General features: G+C 45.8%; 1 protein-coding gene across 5 annotated transcripts in view; it reads right to left on the bottom strand.

Annotated features, from left to right (window-relative positions):
* PDE5A (phosphodiesterase 5A) overlaps positions 1–25,881 on the bottom strand; it is a 461,491-nt gene that overhangs the window by 288,831 nt on the left and 146,779 nt on the right. For all 5 annotated transcript variants that reach the window (XM_073571847.1, XM_073571848.1, XM_073571845.1 and 2 more), the window contains one exon: positions 6,061–6,150. In XM_073571847.1, the coding sequence (XP_073427948.1) occupies positions 6,061–6,150 (90 nt within the window). The remainder of the gene's footprint in view (positions 1–6,060; positions 6,151–25,881) is intronic.

Here is a 25,881-nt window from a genome sequence, read left to right as displayed (position 1 = left end):
AAAACGCGTTTTATTCCGCGCGTTTTTATGCGTTTTTTTTCCGGAGCATCCCCAGTCTCATAGAAAATAGTTGGAAATGCATTTTTTACTGCAAAATTAATGAACATGCTGCGTTTTTTACAGCGATGTGTTTTTTATGCAGAAAAAAAAGCGCATCATGTGCACAAAAATTGCAGAATGCATTATAAGAATGGGATGCTTAATGTATGTGTTTTTAAAGCGTTTTTGCATGGAAAAAATGCTTAAAAATGCGAAAAAAATGCTTATGTGGACACACAGCCTAAAGGGTTTTAGGAGAGGCAACCGGAGTTTTAATAGACACAGACCGATTTCGTTCAGCGTGCTTGAATGGTTAGGCAGAGTGTTATAGAAGATTTGTTGTTCCAACTTTGAGCTGGCGTTGTTTAGGCTTGCTTTTTCTTTGGCGTTTTTTGGGGCAATGCGTATAGGCGAACTCGTGTCTTGCAGCAGGGACAGGGCAGGTGGTTTGTTGGCAGAGGACGTCGAACTATGGGTGGGGGGCATTTCTTTCTGGATAAGGCGTTCAAAAACTGATCAGTTGGGGAAAGGTAAGCACGTGGTGCTCGGGAAAGTGGTTGGGGCATTGATGTGTCTGCATACAGTGCGGAAGGATACCTACCTTCCGTCATTGGATTCCTGCAGCCCGTAGAGAACGGCAGCATCAGCTGATGCTGTAGTTCTCTACCCAAGATCGTCGTGGGACACACTCGTGGACTGCTTCGGATCGTGGGTGAGTATTTTTGTGGTTTGTTATGTTAATATTTATTCCGTAAAAGACAATGGCTTCGGGGAACAATGTGACAAGTATTGGTAAGTATGTTACTCTATGTTATATGTACTGTATGTCTATGTATGTATTGTATGAATGTATTGTATGTAGTATGTATGTAGTATATATGTGGTATGTATGTAGCATGTAGTATGTATGTAGTATGTATGTAGCATGCATGTAGCATGCAGTATGTATGTAGCATGCATGTAGTATATATGTAGTATGTATGTGGTATGTATGTAGCATGTAGTATGTATGTAGCATGCATGTAGTATGTATGTAGTATGTATGTAGCATGCATGTAGTATATATGTAGTATGTATGTAGCATGTAGTATGTATGTAGCATGCATGTAGTATATATGTAGTATGTATGTAGCATATATGTAGTATGTATGTAGCATGTAGTATGTATGTAGCATGCATGTAGTATGTATGTAGTATGTATGTAGTATATATGTGTTATGTATGTAGCATGTAGTATGTATGTAGCATGCATGTAGTATGTATGTAGTATGTATGTAGTATATATGTAGTATGTATGTAGCATGTAGTATGTATGTAGCATGCATGTAGTATATATGTAGTATGTATGTAGCATGTAGTATGTATGTAGCATGCATGTAGTATGTATGTAGTATGTATGTAGTATATATGTAGTATGTATGTAGCATGTAGTATGTATGTAGCATGCATGTAGTATATATGTGTTATGTATGTAGCATGCATGTAGTATGTATGTAGTATGTATGTAGCATGCATGTAGTATGTATGTAGTATATATGTGGTATGTATGTAGTATGTATGTAGTATGTATGTAGTATGTATGTAGTATGTATGTAGCATGCATGTAGTATGTATGTAGTATATATGTGGTATGTATGTAGTATGTATGTAGTATGTATGTAGCATGCAGTATGTATGTAGCATGCATGTAGTATGTATGTAGTATGTATGTAGCATGTAGTATGTATGTAGCATGCATGTAGTATATATGTAGTTTGTATGTAGCATGTAGTATGTATGTAGTATGTATGTAGTATGTATGTAGTATTTTTTTTTTTTTTTTTTTTAACATTTAACACATTAGCCGGATGATGGGACTACTACTGTCCCATCATTGGCTAATGTGTCAATCACTGTCATGGTAGCAGGCATCGCCAGATGGGACTTATAGTCCCATCGGACAATGCTTGCACAGACCCCCGGACATCAGCACAGCCCCCCGGCAGGCCGGCACAGCCCCCCGGCAGGCCGGTACAGACCCCCACAGGGTGCACAGACCACCGGCAGGCCGGCACAGCCCCCGGCAGGCCGGTACAGACCCCCACAGGGTGCACAGACCACCGGCAGGCCGGCACAGCCCCCCGGCAGGCCGGTACAGACCCCGGGAAGTCCACACAGCCCCCCGGCAGGCCGGCAGAGACCCCCGGAAGGCCCGAAATGACGGCGCATCATGATGCGCACACACCGCGCATCATGATGACGTCATTTCGGCTGTCAATCAACTTTGAACTTCCGATTCCGATGCCGACTTCCGATATTGAAAAAATATCGGAAGTCGGTATCGGAATTCCGATACAGCAAGTATCGGCCGATACCCGATACTTGCGGTATCGGAATGCTCAACACTACTGTTGACTGCTTGGAGCGTCAAAGCTTGGGTATAGTGGAGTCTTCTGGGGTGGTGGAGGGTGATCGAATAGTTGGTTTCAGCTCCTCATTTGTAGATGATCTTATAATTAAATTTGGCCATCCGAGCCACCCACCGCTGCTCGAAGGCCCCCAGTTTGGCATTCTCCAAATGGGCTAACGGGTTGATATCGGTCCTCAGAGCCCGCCAGGTACTCTGCGAACCACTCCATCATTGTCCACACTACTGCGAGGAGCTCGAGCTTAAAGGAGCTGTAATTGTCCGGGTTGCGTTCTGAGTCGTGCAGCGACCGACTACCATAGGCGATCACTTTCTCCCAGCCGTCCTGCACTTGTGACAACACAGCTCCTAATCCCTGAAGGCTCCCATCGGTATGCAGGATGAACGGTTGCGAGAAAACTGCATATGCCAATACCGGGGCAACCTCTTGCGGTTGCTGCCACTGGATCTTCCATACATTCGCCCCGGCGGGAGTCCCCTTCAGCAGGTCCTGCAGGGCTCGAGCTCGGCGTGCAAAATTCTTCACGAACCGACGGTAATAACCGGCCAGCCCCAAGAAGGCCCGCACGTCCTTCACCATCTCGGGGGTAGGCCACCCCTGGATGGCAGTGACCTTTTCCAGGGATGGTTGGACGCCCTCTGCCGAGACACTATGCCCCAGGTACTCGAATTGGGTGCGGAACAGGTGGCATTTATGGGGCTTTACCTTTAACCCGTACTTCTGTAGCCGGCCGAGCACCTGCCCCAACCGCTTCAGGTGGTCCTCGAACGTGGCAGAGTAGATGATAATATCGTCCAGGTATATCAACGTGGCTTCAAAGTTGAGGTCTCCTAGACACCACTCCATCAACCGCTGGAAAGTTCCTGGGGCATTGGCCAGCCCAAACGGCATCCGATTGAACTCGAACAGTCCCATGGGAAGGATGAATGCCATCTTGGGCCTGTCTTCCTCCAACATCGGCACCTGCCAGTACCCACTGGCCAGGTTAAGGGTTGAAAAGTACGTCGCATTTCCCAGGGTGGACAGAGACTCTTCTATGCGGGGCAGTGGATACGAATCCTTGATGGTGCAGGCGTTCAACTTCCGATAATCCACGCAAAAACGCAAAGTTCCATCTTTTTTCTGAACCAAGACAATAGGGGCCACCCAAGGGCTTTGGCTTTCTCGTATGACCCCCTTCCGGAGCATTTGGGCTAACAGAGTTTTCACTTCCAGGTATAGCTGTGGTGGTATCTGCCGGTATCGTTCCCGGATGGGGGCCTCTCCTGCCGTGGGGATCCCATGCGTGATGGCCGTGGTACATCTGAAGTCGTCCTCGTGGCTGGACAAGACACTGTAAAATTGTCCAAGAAGTGTCTCCACTTGGAGAAGCTGGGCTGGCGCTAGGCCGGAAAGTTCGGCCCGCATTCTTTCCAGGATGACTCGACCTTTTTCTTGGGCCGAGGACGTGGCAGCCTGTTGGGTTCATACCGTCACTGCCCAGGGATCTTCGGGTTTCACCCTCAACTGGACCGCGGGTTCCGGCAGCATCTCCTCCAATGGCCTCACTAGTTTGGCCATCTCGGCCCGGGGCTTCAGGGCGATATCCTGATCTTCCAGGTTGACACAACGTACCAAGATGGTCCCTGCCCACATTGTGGCCAGGGAGTGGGCCACCAGGATGCCAGGGTGCAGGCACTCCGAGTAACATGGTTCCACCTGCACCTCCACGCCCTCCAGTGGTATCGGGACGCGGATCGGCAGAGCCACCACCGTCTGCCCTGGAGGAAGCACGAGCGGAGGGGCCGCCGGTGCGATGACCTTGCCCAGTGCCTCACCCTCCTGGCACTCCTGGAGCACTCGCACCTCCCGCACCAACCGCTGGAAGACCTGCCCCTGGGCCGTGCGAGAACCCCACTGACTTAGGGTCTCCTGCATGGCATCGTTGAGGAGTAGATTGCCAAACTCCCACAGTATGATCATGCCCAAGATGATCGGATGACGGTCGTTAGTCTCTCCTTGGGTTAGGACCACTCCCCGGCGGCTGAAGGATTTACCACATAATGTCATCTGAAGCCACACCACTCCGGCGACCGGTACTGGCAGTTGGTTTGCGGCCACTAGTCGTATCATGGGCCCCCACTGGGGCCTTGCCGCTTCAGGAAAATGCTGCCGGAAGTACGTTGCCGGCATGGTCACTACCTGCGACCCTGTATCCACTAGGCATCGTACAGCACGACCTTCGACTTCGGCCCATACTATTGGGCACTTAGCGACCAGTTCTTCGGGACTTCCATCACCCCTCGTTGTGGCTTCCAGCTCCGAGCGGCATCCCCCATGCCTGGAGCCCTCTAGTTTAATGTCCACCAGGGTGGGTATTTCCAACGCTGCGGACACTCCCTTGCGAAGAGGCCCAGTTCTCCACACTCATAACACTGGAGCGGTGAGGCTCGGCCACCCCAGGTATTGCGAGGCCCCCAGGGCCCAGAATTGTTGCCAGGTCGGCCGGGCGTGGGCTCCGTTCTTTTCTTCACTTCCGCCAGCTCGCCCCGGAAACTCTTCAGCCTCTAAATCGGGGGTCATGGTGTGCATACGGAAGAGGCCCCGCATACGTTCGGTCCAGCTCCACAACAGGGTATCGGAGCCAGAAAACCGGGGCAAGTTACTTTGCATAGCTCCCAGCCCAGGGAGATGCTGGAGCGGGGTCCCACATCATCAGCAGCGCCCGCAGCCCCACTCTGATCCAGCGCACCGCCGTCTGCGCTCTGAGACTGCATCCTGCCGACTAGGCCAAATGTAGTTTTTGCAGGTACGCAGGATGCAGTGACGAGTCGCGAGACAATTAGGTGCTTTCTGTATTAACGTTTATAAGACTAGAGGGAACTTTCCTCAGTCCCAGCCTGATCACCAAAAGGAGTAACACGGTTTGCCCATGCAGGGGTTCTATACAGTACACACAAAACGGGTAGAACACGACTACTTCCGGCAATAGCCGGTCACTATAGGGCAGCGGTATAACTGACTACGGGTCCATAATTATAAAGTCAACTTAGCCATCCAGACGTCCCTCGCCGTTTGGGTTGGTGGTCTTTCAGCATAGTAGTTGCTGGGCCCAGTTGCTGAGGCGATGACGTAGTCTTCGCGCGCTGCTGACACTGGAGCCCCACAGGCTCCGGCAGGGTCTTTGGATGGTTGGGCCGCAGCCACTGGCCTGGGGCAAGTGGCAGCGATGTGTGGTGGCGAATGACAGGCCACCTGCACAGCTAACGGCTGTGACGGGGGGTCCACGGTCAGCAGAGGCCCAGCCCCTGCTGCGGACCGGAGCGGGACAGTGGTGGTCGCCAGCGGTGCTGTACTTGCCATGGCCACTGTTGAGAACAGGACGACTGCAGGTGGCGGGGAACAGGCCGCAGCCACAGGCTGAGGGGAGGTGGCAGCGGCCATGGGTTGAACTGGAGCCGCAGCGGCCGCGGGCTGGAGCGGGGCAGCAAGTCCCGGATAATCGCCTCGGTACCGATGAAGGATCTTTTGGTTCCGGCCCGGACACTCGACGGGGGCCGTTCCTCCCACACTACTTTGCTAGCCTATGTGCTCAGAAAATGGGAATATTTAAGGAAAAAATTGCTTGACTTACCTCTTCTCTGTGGTTCTTTATTGGCATACAAAGAATACTTTGTGTTTTGTATCCAGTAATTTGGTCAACTTCCGCATTGAATCTGGAATCCTGAAAAGAAAGAGAAAACAACATTGTCTAATTAGATAACTGATTAGAACTGATTTATCATTTGGAAAATCCGATGAGACGACCGAAATTCCAGCCTAAATACGCAATGGCAGCAGCTAATAAAAGAAGCACTGCAGAAAACGAACATCCTCTGTATGCTATCTAACGACTTGTCAATCCCATCAACTGGTGGACACACCAGAGAGGAAAGACTGAATCAGGCACAAACATTTCAAAGGATATACCAAAAGCATCTGAAAAATTATCAAATATACCATACTGTATTACAAACCCAGTCATTAAAGCTCTGGTAGCTAAAACAGAGAGAGCTGGTATGTATATCTTGTACAGAGCCATCTTGTTAGAGGCATTTATTTTTGTTTGATGCAAGCATCATTTTGCAGGTCAGTTTGTTTACATCACTTCCAACTTTTTTATTATTATTATTTTACTGGTTTTCTAATAGCATCTTTGTAAAAAAAATGTAAAAAAAAATAATCTGTGTGTTTGGAAAACCAGTTAGTGTATATTGTAGCAGAGGGAGATGAGGAAATCATGTGGACTGAGTGCTATCTTGGCCTTTATACATAATATTTAGTTATTGGCTAGATTTGCAAGGTGCTTATATCGTATTGTGATGTGTTTTGCGGTTTGTGAAGATAATAAGTCTGGTTCCTTCTAACCAAGAATAAGTTTGATCGAGTGATTGCATTTGAGTTGCTTATTTATTTCACTTTATTAAAGAAGTTGTCCACTACTTGGACAATTCCTTGTCATACCCCACGCTTGGCCCCGATAAAATAAAAAAGCATTTACTTACCTCCTGTGCCGGCACCGTTCAAGTTGTGTCAGCACTCATTCTTCCCGGGGTCTTGTGCGGTTATTGTGACACGTGAACCTGGCGCCCAATCAGCACTGGCGTCAATGTCACCGCTTTCAGACAAATTGAACATGAAGAGGAAGTCTGGGCTGAACTGATCTCTGACATCCTCTTCATGTTCAATTTGTCGAAAAGGTGGAGACAGTGACCCCAGCACTGATTGGGTGCCAGGGTCACGTGTCACAACAACCGCACGAGAGCACCAGAGAAAGCGAGTGCCGACACCATGGGAATGGAACCGGGACAGGAGGTGAGTATAAGCATTTTTTTCTATAAGGGTCATCATGAGGTATGAGAAGTAATTTTCCAAGTAGTAGACAATCCCTTCAATGTAAAGTAAGAGTGAAAGGATTTTTTGCAATTATTTATTTGCTTAACTCCTTAAGGACCGAGCCACTTTGTAGGTTAATGACTGAGCCTCAATTTTAAAATCTGACCAGTGTCATTTTAAGGTAATAACTCTGGAACGCTTCAACTGATCCCAGTGTTACTGAGACTGTTTTCTCATGAAATATTGTACTTCATGACAGTGGTATAATTTGTTCGATATGACATGCATTTATTTGTGAAAATATCAGAAATTTGGCAAAAATTTTGAAATTTTCACAATTACCTAATTTTTAATTCTTATGCCTTTAAACAATAGAATAATCTCACACAAAATAGTTAATAAATAACTTACCACATGTCGACTTTATATTAGCACAATTTTTGAAACTTTTTTTGTTAGAAGGGTTAAAAGTTTATCAGTGGTTTCTTATTTTTACAACAAAATTTACAAAACTATTTTTTTAAAAGACCACCTCACATTTGAAGTGACTTTGGGGGAACTATATGACAGAAAATACCAAAAAGTGAAACCATTCTAAAAATTGTATCCCTGAAACTCCTCAAAACCAGATTCAAGAAGTTTATTTACCCTTCAGGTGATTCACGGGAATTAATGAACATTTGACTTTCTTTCACAAAAATTTTAGCTCCAAATTTTTTATTTTCACAAGTGTGTCAGGAGAAAATAAACCCCACAATTTGTTATGCAATTTCTTCTGAGTATGTCGATACCCCCATAGGTCGGTGAACACTAATGTCTGGGCACATGGCAGTGCTTGGAAGAGAAGGAGCACCGTTTGACTTTTTGAACGCAAAAATGGTTGAAAACTTGAAATCAATAGTGGATGCCATGGCGTGTTTGGAGAGCCCCTGATGTGCCTAAACAGTTTCAACCCCTCACACTTAGCCACATTTTGGATACAAGACCACTTAAGAAATGTATCTAGATGTGTGGTGACCATTTTGAATACACAGGTGCTTCACAGAAGTTTATAAAGTAGAGCCATGAAAATAAAAAATCAACTTTTTCCCACAAAAAGTTTCTTTTAGACCCAAATTTTATTGACACCACAGATGTGTCACAGAGTTTTATACCATTGGGTAGTGAAGAAAAAAATTACATTTTTACCACAAAGATTTTGTTTTAGCCCCAGATTTTACATTTTCATATGGGGAAATAGATAAAAATGGCAAAAAAAGTTGTCACGCAATTTCCGCTGGATTTGGCAATACCCCATATGTGGCTGTCCAGTACTGCTTAGCAACATGGCGAGACTTGGGAGGGACAGAGTGCTATTTGCCACCTGGAGCACACATTTTTCTAGAATAGTTTGCCGACTCCATATACAGAGCCCTAAATGCTAGGAGAGCAGAATATCTCCCTTAAGTGACTCCATTTTAGAAATTAAACCCCGTCAAACATGTGGATACTAAATGTGGTTTATGCACACTGTGGGGATCAGAAGAGAAGTGGGCATTTGGTGGATAAACAGCCAGGGGCAGTGCTGATACTGTCCCTGGCTGTTAATCAGGAGCTCAGACACTAGCAGTGCCGAGATCCTGCTTTGATCTGGTAGGTGGTGCTGATATTTCTGCACCTCCTGTGCGATCATAACGATCTGAGTGTGTGGGGGACGACAGCATGTAAAGTATTCTAATTTACTGAGATAATGATTTTTGGGTTTTCATTTGCTGTAAGCCGTAATCATCAACACTAACAGAAACAAACACTTGAAATAGATCACTGTTTGTAATGACTCTATATAATATATGATTTTCACTTTTTGTATTGAAGAAATGAAATAAATTAACTTTTTGATGATATTTTAATTTTGTGAGATGCACCTGTAATAGCTTAAAAGCGTCCAGGGGGTAACAGATTCCCTTTTAGGTGCCATGTCTCTGTAAGTATAAAATCATAATTCTTGTGTTTTTGGCTGTTGCTTTAACATTTTAAAATACATTCAAAATTTAAGTGGAAATCTTCTTTACTTAAGAGTAGAGCAAATCTATAGGTAGTCATATATAAAACAGCAGATACATTATAATGAGGCTGTGGTCGCCTGATAGCTCAAAAATGGCCACTACAGACAGGCTTAACGCAAGCCACTAAGCTTACCAGATCCCAGGGGTTGCCCTTGCCCTCACCTTTTAACCCCTTTACAGGAATCTGGACTTAAACAGGGGTCCATTGGCTGGGGCTGTGAAATAAGGTTCTATTCAATGTTGCAGGCTGGCAGGAGTGGTCAGGTAGCTGCGTCAGAACCAAGAGGGCAGGAAAAGTACGGAATCAAAATATGCAAGAATGGTCAATGCAACAAGCCAATGTCACAACAGGAAACAATGTTACTACACAGGTCTAAATCAAAGGATCACAAGGCTACTCGTATATCAGTCAGCATCCATCAGAATGCTGGAAGCTTAAGGATATGTGTACACGATGCGGATTTGTTGCATTTCCGCAGCATTTTTTTAAAAATAATATATCTTTATTTAGCTAACAAATCCACATACAAATCCGCATAAAAAACGCATAAAATCAGCACAAACGGAACGCATTAAATAAAAATAAATAATAAAGTGCGTTCGCCGCTCGGGGTCCACCGTGCAGTAGGTGTAAACACTGCTGCTAAGTAGTGACAGACGAGCAATATGGCGGAAATGTGCATGCGGGTTGAACGTCACCCAAGTGCGCTAAGCAAGCTCTGTTTGCTCACAGAGATGTCAGCAGAGGTAAACACAAAAGGCCAAGCCTGTTAGTGTCACAGGTCACAGGTAAATGCACACACAGTATCTGGTCACAGGAGCAGGACCCAAGACAGAGGAGCTGCGTCCGTCTAGACCTACCGTGCGTGCGGCGTCGCTACTGTGGACGCCAAAGAGGGCTGCAACTGCAGTGCGGCGTAGGACACATTAAAGGGGTTTTCCCATGAATGAAAGTTCATTTTAAAAATTGTCTGTGTCTGACCATGAAAGGAGCATACCACATCTCCTGGGCAGGGGAGGAAGCAAAAGACAATACTTACATTACAGCAGGGGATCACAGAGGATTCATTTCGTGAGGTAAAATATTTCACTGACTGTTTTTAAACAATATTTTACCTCACAAAATGTATCCTCTGCTGTAATGTCAGTATTGTCTTTTGCTTCCTCCCCTGGCCAGGAGCTGTGGTATGTTCTGTACACGGTGAGACACAGGGGTGAGAGATAGAGCACAGGGGGGAGACAGCTCAAACGGGACAGCACATGAGGGGAGAACACAGCACAGGAAGGAGAGAGACAGCAGACAAGGGGAATAGCACATGGAGTAGACAGGTCAAAGAAGAGAGCACAGACGTTAGAAGTCAGCACATGGGGAAAGAGAGAGTGGATAGGTGGGTGAGCACATGGGGAGAGACTCTCAATGCTGCAAAGCCTGCCCCCATCGTGATATTACCGCCCTCCCGATGCGATAGCATAAGGCCTCCATCTAGTACTGAATAAAATGATACCTTGGTTGTTGAAATCCGTCTTGTGGCTGTTTCTTAATCTTTATTTTCAGTTTTGTGTTAATGATATGCTCGTGCCCTAAGGTCGGGTTCATGTATGTGGTGCTCTGATTAGATATTGTGCTGCAGCATATTCGCAAGGTTTATGTGCACTTATTCCATTTTGCAGATTTACTTGAGCGAGAAAAAAAAAATCATTTAAAAAATGGTGCCCGGGCACCTGCTCAGTAGCAGCTATGAAGAAAATAAAATGTCCTCCTCCAAGATGGCACCACCCGCGCCTGCGCAGTAGCAGCTCTCGGAGATCACTGACAGCTGCTAATGCGCATCTTGGAGGAGGAAATTTTCTTTCCTCTCCAGCAAGATGGCATCGTCGACACCTGCGCAACGCAGCTATCAGATCTCTATACAAACTGATAGCTGCTACTGCGCAGGCGCCTAGGCGCCATTTTCAAAATGACTTTTTTCTCGCTCAAGTAAATCTGCAAAAGGGATTAAGTGCACAATAACTAGGCGATTATGCTGCAGCGCAGGTTCCATGATCGGCACCTGCTTGCAGAAGCGTTTTTTAATTCAGTATTTGATGGTATTCATTATGCAAACGGGGGGCAAGTCAGTGAGGGAGCTGTGACCTGTCAGCAGCCTGCATTATGAATATCTAATCAGAGCACACATATCCCAGCCCCGCCTTAGGGCACGAGCATATCATTAATACAAATCTGAAAACAAAGATTAAGAAACAGCCACAAGATGGATTTCATCCACCAAGGTATCATTTTATTCAGTATAACGGCGCTGACCTGACACTGTGTGTAGGTTACTATGCATAACCCTGCTGACAGGTTCCCTTTAAGTAGGGTGTGGTGCTCTCTAATTGGCAGGAGTTTGAAGCTGATAAGTCCAGCTGCAGAGGACATACACCAATAGGCTGGGATCACACTTGTGAGAAACTCGCACGTGTCTCGCACCTCAATATCCGGCACTGTTGCCAGCACTCGAGACCGGAGTATGTGGCTGCATGTATTTCTATGCAGCACACTCCGGTCCCAAGTGCCGGCGGCAGTGCCGGATATTGAGGTGCGAGACACGTGTGAGTTTCTCGCAAGTGTGATCCTGACCATACTGTCAGACTGGATGGCACTGTTAGTCCCAGCCAACCTAATCTTAGTGGCTACATAGAGTATGCGGCGTTCAGAGCTTCTGGTTCAAAAATTTCTTCTATCACTAGCGTCTCCTGCGAATAAATACAGCGGCGCTTGTTGACAGAAGCAGACATTAGAGGAGCAGGTCCTGGTGGAGATGTGACATAAATGAGGAATTTAGCCAGTCATCATCTAGGCTGTATCTGATAAATGTATTTCTTTTAAACAGCAAATATCTGGCATAACAGTTATTGTGAAGTCTACAATAAAAACTAGAGAACGAAACAGGTTTCTGCCCCAACCACCTTAAAAATAAAATAATGAAAAAAAAAAAAAAAAAAAAATTAAAAAGTTTTGGACATTAACTCATTTCTGTTGCTGTAGAAAGAACCAACAGTAAATGACAATAAACCTAATGTTACTATAATAGCAGTCAGATGGTGCTGTGCTTCATTCACAAGGTACATGCTTCCCAGAGTAGAGATCAATATGAAATAAGAATATGAACCTTATATGACCCTACACTGCTATGAAAAATTCCTTTCTCATTGTTGCCATTATCAGTTATGGGACCATTTACTTTTATGCAAAGGCATTACCTAATAATAAATACTATTGCTATAGTAACATAATACAGCACATTTCTCTTCTCTCCAGTCCAGTGTTACACTATAAGCTGTACATGGAGACTGCCAAGTGAGACCTGCAATAACCTAGAACATACACAAGGTAATGCTTATGTAGGGAAACTGACCTGACGGACGGACGGACCTGTCAGAATAGAGAAAGGAAGGTTTGCACAGCTTAGACAGGTGTCAGTTATTACAGTGGGGAAACAGCTAGGAAAGAGTAGTGGACGTGCAGTACCTTGGGTTGACCATTAGAGAGCAGAGAGGAGTGTGAGCATAGGACTTGACATCAGCTTAGGGCTTAAGAAACCATTGGTCATGGGGGGGCGGAGTCAGAGGGAACCGGGAAAGTTATAAATTTGACAGGAGGGTTCCAGAAAGTTCCAGTCCCCAGGGGGAGCTCAAGTGGCAGGAGGACTACTGTACGACAGTTTATGCACTGTGAGAGAACCAAACCAGGGGTACTGAGGAGAGAGAAAGTCAGGGGGGTGGTCCTGACACGAAAGTACCGCAGCATAGACGAGGCAAGGAGGAAAAGCATACCGTATTTAGAGAGACGACTGATCAGCAAAAGTACTGTTGGTATACGGGCCTAAGGCGGCCACAGTGACGGATCTGACAGGAGCGTCTAAGAGTGAAGAGGGGACGGTGCGTACATATACGTCCCCAGTGTAAAGTACAGTGTGCGTGAAGCGGCCATAGAAATGGAAGGCCGCGAAGGAAATATTGTGGTGTACTGTGAGGGCCGTCAGTCGGACGGTGAGATTATAAACTTCGACCTGTTGAACCCGAAACCTGCCTCATCTTGTGTCTTTACGTTGGTGCGCGGTACCCAGAGGGACCACCCCCCAGTCCGGCCCACTGACTCTACACTTGGCGTAGTCGGCAGGATCAACACCGCTAATACAATATCTTCTGCGGCAGGCCTGCCCCAAGGGATGGAAAAAGACTCAGACTGCTCTGTGTGGATTATAAGCACCTGTGGAATACAAATCACCCACCTGTGGATTATAATTTAGGAGCGCTGTGGCGCATCTGTGTTGCCAGCAGAGGATCCGGGGCAGTACCAGGTCCGGAGCAAGATGGTGGTGCTATTTCAGTGCAGAGGAGAGATCCAGGTGTTTGCCGTTGTCCCCAATGGACTGGGGCCCCCTCCTACGTATCCCTGGGGACAGCAATATGTACCAGGAAATACTCCCAAATAATGGACCCTGACAAGTGGGTGGAAAGGCCTGCGGACGCCCCACCCAGCAGAGGGAGTGGCACAGAGGAAAAGTTTGGTTGCGGCTGTCTGGCGCCATTCGAGTGCTGCTCATCGGACAATATGCGACGCTGTGGATGTCGGGGCATCGGGCGCCTGGAGTGGCGGTGGCGCCAGGAAGTCGAGTCACGCCAGAAAACGTCTTCCTCAGAGTCCCGGGCAGGAAGCTGGATGATGAGCGGAGAAGTGGAGCCTTTGCGGAGCCAGCGGGAGCAGCCACTGAAGATACCAGCAGGGGACCTGCCCGCGGAGCTCCTGAGCCTGGGGGCTAGCCCCGTCGGACGGCGGGGTGAAGAGCGAAGACAGCGGGAGGAGCCGCGTGATGACGTGACAGAGGCCGTGGTGCCGGGGAAGGTGAGAGTTTCCCCGGTCCCACCAGTGGCTCCGCAAGCGGTCCCTACCATTCAGCCGCAGCCCGCGGCATCCTGTGTCCCTGAGAGTCTGATCAGGGAAGGCTATACTGTCTACGTGGAGCTGAGCGGGGCCTCCGCTCCTAACCCCGAGTCACCCTGCCCGGTGATGCCACGCCCGGTGTCGCCAGTGCGGAACCTGTCGCTGGAAGACGCTGTTGCATTCCCCCTGCCAGACATGACATCTTCCCCGAAGCCAGCTGTTACTACTACTATCTTGGCTCCGGCTGAAACTCTGGATGCGGTCCATCTTGCGGCCGCGGCTATGCCGGCGTTGGAGCAGTCTGCAGCCGATGTGTTGGTTCCTGGGCCCAATCTGCGAGGAATACGGCTGTCCCTGCTCGCCACCCAGTCCCAGCGGCTGCTGGGCCGCAGACATCATCTGCCGCCTCTGCCCTGCTCTCATTCCCGGCTAAGTCCTGCCCACCGGACTCCCGGGATCATACCGGACCCTCCGTTTGGGTCGCGGAGGTCATCAAAGGAAAGAAGGCCAGAGATCGGGAGATTTGGGGGCTTCTTCATGAAAAAGGAGAGGCTGGCATGGCAGCCACACGATCCCAGGGACGGCTTGTGTATATGAACATACCCAGAGGATATGGGTTCATACGAGATCTTGGGACAGGCCAGAAGGTTTATCTCAACGTTGCCTCTGTCCGTCATGGCCGGGCCTTGCAGGAGGGGGACTTAGTATCCTATTATAAGGAGTATTGTCCCTGCGGTTACTATGCCGTAGCCGTGCTTGTAGAATCAGAAGAATACGAGCTCCCGTAAAGAGAACTGTTGCAGACACTCTCGGTATCCCGGGTACTCCACGGCTGTGGGGCCATTACTACTGACCACCAGAAGGTGGATTGAACTGTCAGGAGTTCGTTGCACCGTTGTGCAGTTATGACCTGCACAACGGTGCAATGAACTCCTGACAGTTCAATCAGTTCGCAGTTAGATTTAAAAAAAAAAAATGTTTATTTGTGGTTTCTATTTTTGTTTTTCTATGTTACTTTTACAGGATAGTCTATGTTTACTTTTTAGCCTGACAGAGCAGGGATACGTAGAAGAGAGAGAGTGTCCATGTCCAAGGAAGGGGGGGGGGAGAAGACATGTGATGTTTTGGTATAATATGTTGGTTTTAAAGCATTAGTAAAAAGAAACAAAAATGTAAAAATGGGGTACCTGTGATATTGTAAAGTTGTTTGCTATATAATATGCACAAGAAAATGCAACAGGTCCGGGTATGAGAGGGTCTGAGTGACCAAAGGGAAGTGTGAGATCTGAAGGGGGTCTATGTGTTGAGAAGGTCTGGGAGACCGAGACGCCGACCGTGACGTGTAACCAAAAGAAAGACAAAGAGATGGAAGACGTGAGAAAGACAGTCATCCTAGGTCAGGTCCCTGACACCACGGACACCCCTGAAGGAAGAAGGCGGACGCCGACAATGATCTAGTAGGTGTGAGGCCTCGATCATGGCGTACCGGATAGTGGAAGGTGACAGAAGGGGGGAGTAGGGGAAGGTACACGCCGGAAAGAGAATCCAGGTGTACCTAGCCCAATTTGAAAGACGTTGTCATGTGGTGTGCGCGCTGGCGAGTAGCAGTTGGCTGCTCGGAGCATGGTGCTCCCGGTTTGGTTCGGCCCCCGCGGGTAGTGGGTTTGGCCCAACAGCTGGTCCGACAACAGAAGGTAGGGTAAGCTTCAGAACGACGAAGGCAGGGATTACGATTGTCGAGGACGACAATAGACAAAGGAAGGAGAGTGTAGGGAAGGTGACCTGACGGATGGACGGACCTGTCAGAATAGAGAAAGGAAGGTTTAAACAGCTTAGACAGGTGTCAGTTATTACAGTGGGGAAACAGCTAGGAAAGAGTTGTGGACGTGCAGTCCCTTGGGTTGACCATTAGAGGGCAGGGAGGAGTGTGAGCATAGGACTTGACATCAGCTTAGGGCTTAAGAAACCGTTGGTCATGGGGGGCGGAGTCCGAGGGAACCGGGAAAGTTATAAATTTGACAGGAGGTTTCCAGAAAGTTCCAGTCCTCAGGGGGAGCTCAAGTGACAGGAGGACTACGACAGTTTGTGCACTGTGAGAGAACCAAACCAGGGGGACTGAGGAGAAAGAAAGTCAGGGGGGTGGTCCTGACGAAAGTACCGCAGCATAGACGAGGCAAGGAGGAAAAGCATACCGTATTGAGAGAGACGACTGATCAGCAAAAGTACTGTTGGTTTACAGGCCTAAGGCGGCCACAGTGACGGATCTGACAGGAGCGTCTAAGAGTGAAGAGGGGGCGGTGCATACATGTACGTCCCCGGTGTATAGTACGGTGTGCGTGAAGCGGCCATAGAAATGGAAGGATGACAAGGAAATATTGTGGTGTACTGTGAGGGCCGTCAGTCGGACAGTGAGAGAATAAACTTGGACCTGTTGAACCCAAAACCTGCCTCATCTTGTGTCTTTACGTTGCTGGGCGGTACCCAGAGGGACCACCCCCCAGTCCGGCCCACCGACTCTACACTTATATCATAAAAACAAACTTTTTGTTTACAATTCTTACATTTTCCTGAAAACATTCAATTTTAAGAACTAGAATAAAATGAATAAATCCACCCCCAAAAAATAACAAATGTACCTAAATGTGATGAAATCTACTTTTTCTTAAAACTATACATATTGTTGAGCTTTATATTAATTTGTATTATTGGGGGCATTTCTGGCCAATTTTGCAAATGTTTCCAAAAGTAAGAGTTGAATAGTCTTAAAGGGAATCTTTCCAGGCTTTTGCTATATCATCTGAGTGCAGCATAATGTAGGAAAACAGACCCTGATTCCAACAATGTATTACTTAGTTTACAAGGGTACAGCTGTCATGTTGCATGAAGCAGAGCACAGAAAGCAAGCCAAGCCCACACTACAGCTTTCTTTGTACATTGTCTATCAACAGTAAGCTGCTTATCAGAGAAGGTGGGATGGTTAGACCAGGGATCACATGAGCTGTAGTCCAGACAGTGATAATCACCTGGTGACAAAACACTCATTGTATTGAAACAAGAGTACAAAGCCTAATTAAGTGACACATCCCTGAAATCAGTGTATCAGCCCCTACCTAATGCTGTCTTTAGATTATATAGCAAAAACCTGCTGACAGATTTCCTTTAAATGGTTACTGTCATTTCAGCAAACATTCCACCCATAAATAGTACTCGTAAACAAAAGAATCTTTTCAATGCTGTGAATCTTATCAGCAAAATGTACTTCTTTCTGCCCTTATGAGATACTTCTCTTGAATCTTGAACTCATCATTCATTAAGATAAATAGAGGGAACATGTCAGGCAATTTACAGTCAAAACCATGGGCACCATGAATCACAATATCCATTGCCCTTACAAGTCTGAGAATACTAGCCCTCAGCTGTCACCTTTACCGTGGCTGGTTATCAAGAATAGAGTGGACCCATGCTGTTTTCTTTAAATTATTTAAATAAATTATTTAAAAAACAGTGTTGGATCTCTCCATTTTTGACATCCAGCTAAGCTAATGCATATAGCTGGGGGTTGGTATTCTCAGACTGGTAAGGGCCATGGAAATTTCCCCCCACCAGCCTAACAATAGCAGCACACAGCCACCATAGATAAGGCACATCGATAAGATGCAACAATTCTGGAGCTTAGCCCAGAACTTCCCACTTCTCCTGATGTGGTGGCAAGTAGGCTAAAATATTTGGGTTTGATGTTAGCTGTTTTATGGCTGCTAACAACAAGCCCAGAGGTAAGTAATGGAGAGGTGTCTATAAAATTAGATTGTAAAAAAAGCACAACCAGAATAAAATCCTTTATTTTAAATAAAAGTAAAAAAGCAGTTATACTCATCTTTATTCCTACTTCACTGAAGCTCATGTCACCTGTAAAAGACAGAAAATTATAAACAACCATAATACTCACCTTTACGCCTAATCCACCGTTCCCTATGTCCCTTATAAACAAAAAAATATATTAAACAACCATATCCCTCACCTGTCTAACATAAAAATAATCTACTGTATGTCTGTCGCACAAAGATCCAGATAATTTGAATAACGATCACATCAGTGATGCAACAGCTACCTACGCCAATCAGCTCACACTGAGACAGGAGCGTAATCACACTCCAGTAGTGTGTAGAGTGGAGCTCCCTTGAGAAAGGTCTCTGGGTTCATAGCTGATGAACCCCGGTCACTTCACTTACAGCACCACTCTTTGAATGAGAAATAATTAAAAAATCATCATGGGACCCCTCTATTCTTGATAACCAGCTATGATAAAGCTGACAGCTGAGGACTGCAGCCCACAGGTGTCATGTTTGCCTGTGCTGGTTATCAAAAATAGAAGAGACCTAACATCATTTTTTAAAATTTATTTATTTATAGCACAGACGTCGGTTGATGAATACTGTTATCAGCGACAACAGGCATACGCTAATGAGAGTAATACTCTCTCATCAACCGATGCCTGTGATAGGCGGTAACCTTTTTACCGCTGGTTACAGCTACTGGCTCACGCTGTCATCTGTATCACAGCGTGGGAACCATAGCGCTCTGACTGGTTGTAATATTCTTACCGCCAGAGTCTATGTTTGCTGAGCTGTCACGCAGATGACAATGTAGCAAACAATGGAGGTTCAGTCCCCCCATTGATCTGAATGGGGTCTGGGCTCAAGTTCGGGTACTGTTCTGGTACCCAAACCGAACTTTTTTTAATTGTTCGGCTGAACCACCGGACACTAACATCCAGGGCTTCACCCATCACTACTCGCTTCCTGAATAAAAGACACCTGCCCACACACTCAGTCAATCACATTCCTCTCTACCATGGCCAAGACCAAAGAGCTGTCTAAGGACACCAGGAATAAATTTGTAGACCTGCTCAAGACTTGGATGGGCTACAGGACAATAGGCAGGCAACTTGGTGAAAGGGCAACAAATGTTGGCACAATTATTATAAAATGGAAGAAACACAAGATGACTGTCAATCTTCCTGGGGCTCTATGCATCTCACTTAGTGGGGTAAGGATGATTCTGAGAAAGATCAAGAATCAGCCCAGAACAACACAGGAGGACCTGGTCAATGACCTGAAGAAAGCTGGGACCACAGTCTCGAACATTACCGTTAGTAACACACTACACCATTATGGATTAAAATCCTGCAGGGCACGCAAGGTCCCCCAGCTTACGCCAGCACATGTCCAGGCCCGTTTGAAGTTTGCCGATGCAAAGGAGGCATAGGAGAAGGTCATGTGATAAGAGCAGACCAGAATAGAACTTTTTGGTATCAACTCTACTAGCCGTGTTTGGAGGAAGAAGAAGAATGAGTACAACCCTTGGAACACCATCCCAACCATGAAGCATAGTGGGGAAAACATCATATTTTGGGGTGCTTTTCTACAAAGGAGACAGGATGACTAAAGGAAGGATGGATAGGGTCATGTATCACGAGATTTTGGCCAACAACCTTCTTTCCTCAGTAAAAGCTTTGAAAATGGGTCGTGGCTCGGTCTTTGTCATGCCAGGGCAGGGAGATGGCCAGCATGCAACGCAAAGGGAAAGGGAAAGAAAACTGATAAAGGGGAGCCCTGATGGAGGGAGAGGGGGAAGACCCCTCAGCGCTCATCTTATGCTGACACCTATTGCTCTAGATGGGTCCTTCCCCCATGCGCCATCACGTGCCTAAGCCCTGTCTGACCCTGGGTCTTAGCTCTAGACAGTGAGCTGGGCAGCAAGACACCAGTCTTACTCCTACAATAAATATATGCAAAACACAAGCCGCGGAGACACCATCACATGTTTCTCAACTACTAGCCAGGTCTTTCCCCGAGAGGGAATAACCACGGGAAGGGCAGTCTCCAATGAAGGAAACCACCTATGCCAAAACAAGGTATCCATCCACAGACAGCTGTTTCGGGGTATTGCCCTTCATCAGTGTGGAGTAGGAAACTGGCCAGTAGGAGCAATGCCTAGTAGAAGACTGTGAAAAATGAGGATGAATGAACTCATGGAGATCAACATCCAACACTGCGGAGACACCATCACGTTTCATCTGTGTTTGCTGGTAAGGCAATGTGTGGAGGTCAAACCTGAGATGTCTATGTTCAGACCTGGTTTGCCTTTATCTGCGCTTGCTTCATCTGGCTGCACGGGAGTGATGCAGATATGCTTCAGGTACGGATTGCATTTGATATGGTCTTGCTTTTAAAATATTTAGGAGCCCGTAATGGCACAGAGAATAATAAAAATGTAGAGTAGGACCCCCCACATGAAACTGCCTTGGCGCGGCTGGGTGGCTCAATTTATTGATCAATATTTTGCCAAATGTCTCATTTTGAATACAGTTAGATGTTAATATGTGCATATGCACCTCATGTTATGCGTTCTAACCACAAGCAGCGCTGGCTTCTCTCTTTTTTTTGTTACTCATGGTTAGTGGTTGAGTGAAGCTTTTTATTGTCAAACTACTGTGTTTTCTCTTTCTAAATAATAATGACAACCAAAAACATCCAATAAAACTTTGGCTTCTCCAGGAACACAACAGCTATTCCAGGTAAGTAAGGCACAGGATAGTAAAACCTATTGCTGGCATGGGAGGAAGCCAGAAGTGAGCTTAAATAGTGAAGGTGAGGGGTGCACCAATAAGCAGAAGCTGAGACTAAAGCCAAATAGAATCTCAGCAGACTTAAAGCAAGGACTCTTAACCCCTTTTGTACCAAAATAAAGAGTAAACCTGCACCGCTTATGTGAATGATCACGTAGCCTCCCAAGAGGACCTGTGATCAACTAATATCTGTGATCTTCTGATCCCAGGTGCACCACAAGTCCTAGAACACTTGTGACAGTCTTCCAGCATGATAATGACCTGAAACACACAGCCATATCAGGAGTGGCTCCATAAAAAGCATTTCAAAGTCATGGAGTGGCCTAACCTGTGTCGAGACCGAAACCCAAACAAAAATCTTTGGAGGGAGCGGCAGAAACTCAATGTTGACCAGCGTCAGACCTGAAACCTCAAAGATCTGAAGAAAATCTGTATGGAGGAGTGGGCCAAAATCCCTGCTGCACTGTGTGCAAACTTGGATAAGAACTACAGGAAACGTCTGACCTCTGTAATTGCAAAACAAAGGTTTCTGTACTAAGTATTAAGTTCTGATATTCTATTGTACTTATTTTATGCAATAAAATGCAAATTAATTATGTAAAAATCATACATTGTGATTTTGCAGATTTTTTTTAAGATCCTTTCATTCTAAATTGAAGTAAACCTATGAGAAAAATAACAGACCTCTCCATTCTTTTTCATTGTTATTTTCCCCACTGTACATGCGAGGGACAGATCTATCAATTATCGGCTGCAGCACTGGAAGAAGCCGGACAGGTGCACAGCTAGATTACTCTGGTCTCCAGCTATGGTCCTCAGCTGAATCTTCAAGGTGTATTGTCTCTGAAACACCAAAGCATTTTAGATACAAATATATCTGGGTGCAATCATGCAATAAGGCTGTGATTAATGCAGCCTTGGTTTGGGCAGCATGCTCAACTTCTATTACATTAAGAGGTGGCTCTTCAGAGCTTCGTTCTTAAGATCTGAAATTATCCCCTATACTGTACAAGTGGTGGCGAACCAGTGGTATGCGTGGCAGAAGGAGCACACAGAGCCCTCCTGGTGGGCACGAGTACCATCTCCTCAAAACTAGTGCCGTAACTATTCTCCTCAGCCATCTCCCTCATCATTATTGCTGCGGCCATTCTCCTCTGCACGTGTGCTGTCCCATCAGGCCACACACTGTCCCATCAGTCCGCGCGCATGCTGAGGGGGTAATGGCGCAAGGGCTGAGGAGAGTGGTGGTGCTATTGCTGAGGACATGGCGCACGTACCCACAGGTAGGATTGTGATATATGATGAGACCAGATCAGCATTTGAACGGGCAAAGGTAAGTAGTATTTTTTTTTTAATTTGAGGCCATTATACAGTATAGAGCATCGTATTGGGCCATTATACAGAATAGCGCATAATGTGGGCCATTATAGAGTATGGAGCATCATGTGGGGTCATTATACAGTATGGAGCACTATGTGGGGTAATTATACAGTATTTAGCATCATGTGGGGCCATTATACAGAATGGAGCATTATGTGGGACCATTCAGTATGGAGCATCAGGTGGGGCCATTATGCTGTATGGAGCACCATGTGGGGCAATTATACAGTATGGAGCACTGTGTGGGCACATTATACAGTTTGGAGTACTAAAACTTTATATATTTTAATTAGGCCATTGGGCAATATACTTTTTTACTGCTCTTACATAACATATTATATTACTCCACTATAATTCTAAAAGTTAATTGTTTTATTTGATAAGGAAAAACTTCCTCAAGTGTAGACTTTTTTTTTTAACAAATATCAAGGTTGGCCCACGACTTTGTGCAAGCTTTGAACTTTGGCCCTCTGTGTATTTGAGCTTGACATCCCTGGCTTAAAGGATTATTTTTCTCATGATAAAGGGATACAGTTGCAAAGAGGTTGTAAAAACAAACAACTTTGCAATTTTACTTTTGATTCAAAATCGTCTTCATTTGCAAGAACAGCCCTCCACTGCAATCGGTGGCTAGTATCTTAGGCTTGCAGTGCAGTGCTTTCAAGGTCTATGCTATAGACTGTATAGCCAGGGGCTGGCTGGCACTTTTCAGCCTGGGGGCAATCACAAGGCAGTGGCCATCGAATTGTGGTGGCCCACCTCTGCCCTGCTTATCTCTGGCCGCTGCAATAAAGCAGCAGCGATGACAAGCTTTAAAGACAGGCTGGTACATAGATATGGGAACAGAACAAAGCTTGCTGCATAGATATGGGAGTAGAACCAAGCTTACTGCCTACATAAATACTGTAACAGATGCAAGCTAACTACATAGACACAAGAACAGAACCAAGATTACTACATAGATAAGGGAACTGAAACGAGCTTACTACAGAGATAAGGGAGAAGAACCGAGCTTACTACAGGGATAAGCGAGTAGAACTGAGCTTACTACAGAGCTATGGGAGCAGAACCGAGCTTACTAGAGAGATATGGGAGCAGAAATGACCTTACTACAGAGATATGGGAGCTGAACCGAGATTACTAAGTCTACTACATAAATACGGGAACAATACCAAGCTTATGGCATACATATGGTACCAGAATCTAGATTACTACATCGATACAGTACCAGAACCAAGCTTACTGCTTAGATATGGTACCATAACTGAGCTTACCTTCAAACATACAACTCCAGAAACTCGGACATGTAAACACACAGTATGCAGGGGCGTTGCTAGGGTCCTAAAAGACCAGGGGTCCAAGCCCCAAAGTACATGTTTCCCCATATGACCCCCCCTATATCCATATAAAATAGCATCTGTACATATGTAATTACAGTATATCACTGCTGCTAGCCAACAACACACAATGCAAAGACCAATATTATCAAAATGACTACTACAAATGACCAAACAATACAGCTACACAATGTCCACTACCATCACCACTACACAGAGAATACATAATAATATGACCATTACCTCTACATAACAAAACACTCTATACAAAGACCAATGAGACCACCATACACCTTCTACTACATAATGACTGAAACACATTAACCTGTTACTAAATTAAAAAAAAACGCTACTAAAAAGAGCAATATTACCACCTTACAGTAACCGTATATTGGTAGATACCAGTCCCACAGAACATACGCGTGATTACAGTACAGTTTAACTTACACATGACATTCTCTCTGATTCGGGTTGTTCATTTTTCTAGTCTTTTCCATCTGGCCCAGACCTCCATTACCACTTCTCCAGCCACAGCTTGTCTGCACAGATTACAACAAAAACACATTTAAAGCGACGTCGCCATGTATTTCCAATCTACAAAAACTCCCCACTCTGCGTGCACTTGCGGTGTGGAGCACTGACCCCAATATTTAAAAAATTGTGCCATTTTTAGGATTACTCCCTCCCCTAAAAATTAAAGTGTCCCATAGAAAGTATTAATGCCCCTACTGTGCAAAGGCCTGTATTCTATATAATATCCCAAGTGCCCCCTTCCAGCAACAAATACCCTTGAGTGTCCACTTAAAGTTAATAATGCCCCCCCAACAAAAATAAATAATGGGACCAGAGTGCCCCTATCAAAACTAATAATGTCCCCTTTTATAACAAATAATGTCCTCTGAGTACCCACACAGCTCTGTATATACAGAATGATGGTTCTACAGCCCTCAATACACAATATGATGGTCCCCAATGCCCTTTATAATACATTGAGGACCCCACAGCTCCCTATATGTAGTAAAATGGCTACATAGCCCCTATATACAATATGATGTCTCCACTGCCCCCTATATATAGTATGAAGGTCCTCACTGTCCTATACGTATTAAACAGTGGGGAAAAAATAATTTAGTCAGCCACCAATTGTGCAAGTTCTCCCACTTAAAAAGATGAGAGAGGCGTGTAATTGACATCATAGGTAGACCACAACTATGAAAGTCAAAATGAGAAAACAAATCCAGAAAATCACCTTTTCTGATTTAGCAAGATTTATTTTGCAATTATGGTGGAAAATAAGTATTTGGTCACCTAAAAACATACAAGATTTCTTGCTCTCACAGACCTGTAACTTCTTTAAGAGGCTCCTCTGTCCTCCACTTATTACCTGTAGTAATGACCGCTGTTTGAACTTTTTATCAGTATAAAAGACACCTGTCCACAACCTCAGTCACACTCCAAACTCCACTATGGTGAAGACCAAAGAGCTGTCGAAGGACACCAGAAACAAAATTGTAGCCTGCACCAGGCTGGGAAGTCTGAATCTGCAATAGGCAAACAGCTTGGTGTCATGAAATCAACTGTGGGAGCAATAGTAAGAAAATGGAAGACATACAAGACCACTGATAATCTTCTCCCTCGATCTGGGGCTCCACGCAAGATCTCACCCCTTGGGGTCAAATTGGTCACAAGAACGGTGAGCAAAAATCCCAGAACCACACTGGGGGGACCCAGTGAATGACCTGCACAGAGCTGGGACCACCGTAACAAAGGCTACCATCAGTAACACACTAGGCCGCCAGCGACTCAGATCCTGCAGTGCAAAACGTGTCCCCCTGCCAGTACATGTCCGGGCCAGTCTGAAGTTTGCTAGAGAGCATTTGGATTATCCAGAAAAGTATTCTGAGAATGTCATATGGTCTGATGAAACCAAAGTAGAATTGTTTGGTAGAAACAAAACTCGTCGTGTTTGGAAGAGACAGACTGCTGAGTTACATCCAAAGAACATCACCATACCTACTGTGAAGCATGGGGATGGCAACATCATGCTTTGGGGCTGTTTCTCTGCAAAGGGACCAGGACGACTGATCCGTGTAGATGAAAGAATGAATGGGGCCATGTATTGTGAGATTTTGAGTACAAACCTCCTCCCATCAGCAAGGGCATTGAAGATGAAACATGGATGAGTCTTTCAGCATGATAATGATCCCAAACAAACCCCCAGGGCAACGAAGGAGTGGTTTCATAAGAAGCATATGAAACCACT

Source organism: Dendrobates tinctorius, unplaced genomic scaffold (genome assembly GCF_039654945.1).
Source record: "Dendrobates tinctorius isolate UK_male_01 unplaced genomic scaffold, ASM3965494v1 ptg000030l, whole genome shotgun sequence".
Lineage (NCBI taxonomy): Eukaryota > Metazoa > Chordata > Amphibia > Anura > Dendrobatidae > Dendrobates > Dendrobates tinctorius.
The sequence above is the reverse complement of the archived record's forward strand: the minus strand, read 5'-3'. Positions and strand labels throughout refer to the sequence as shown.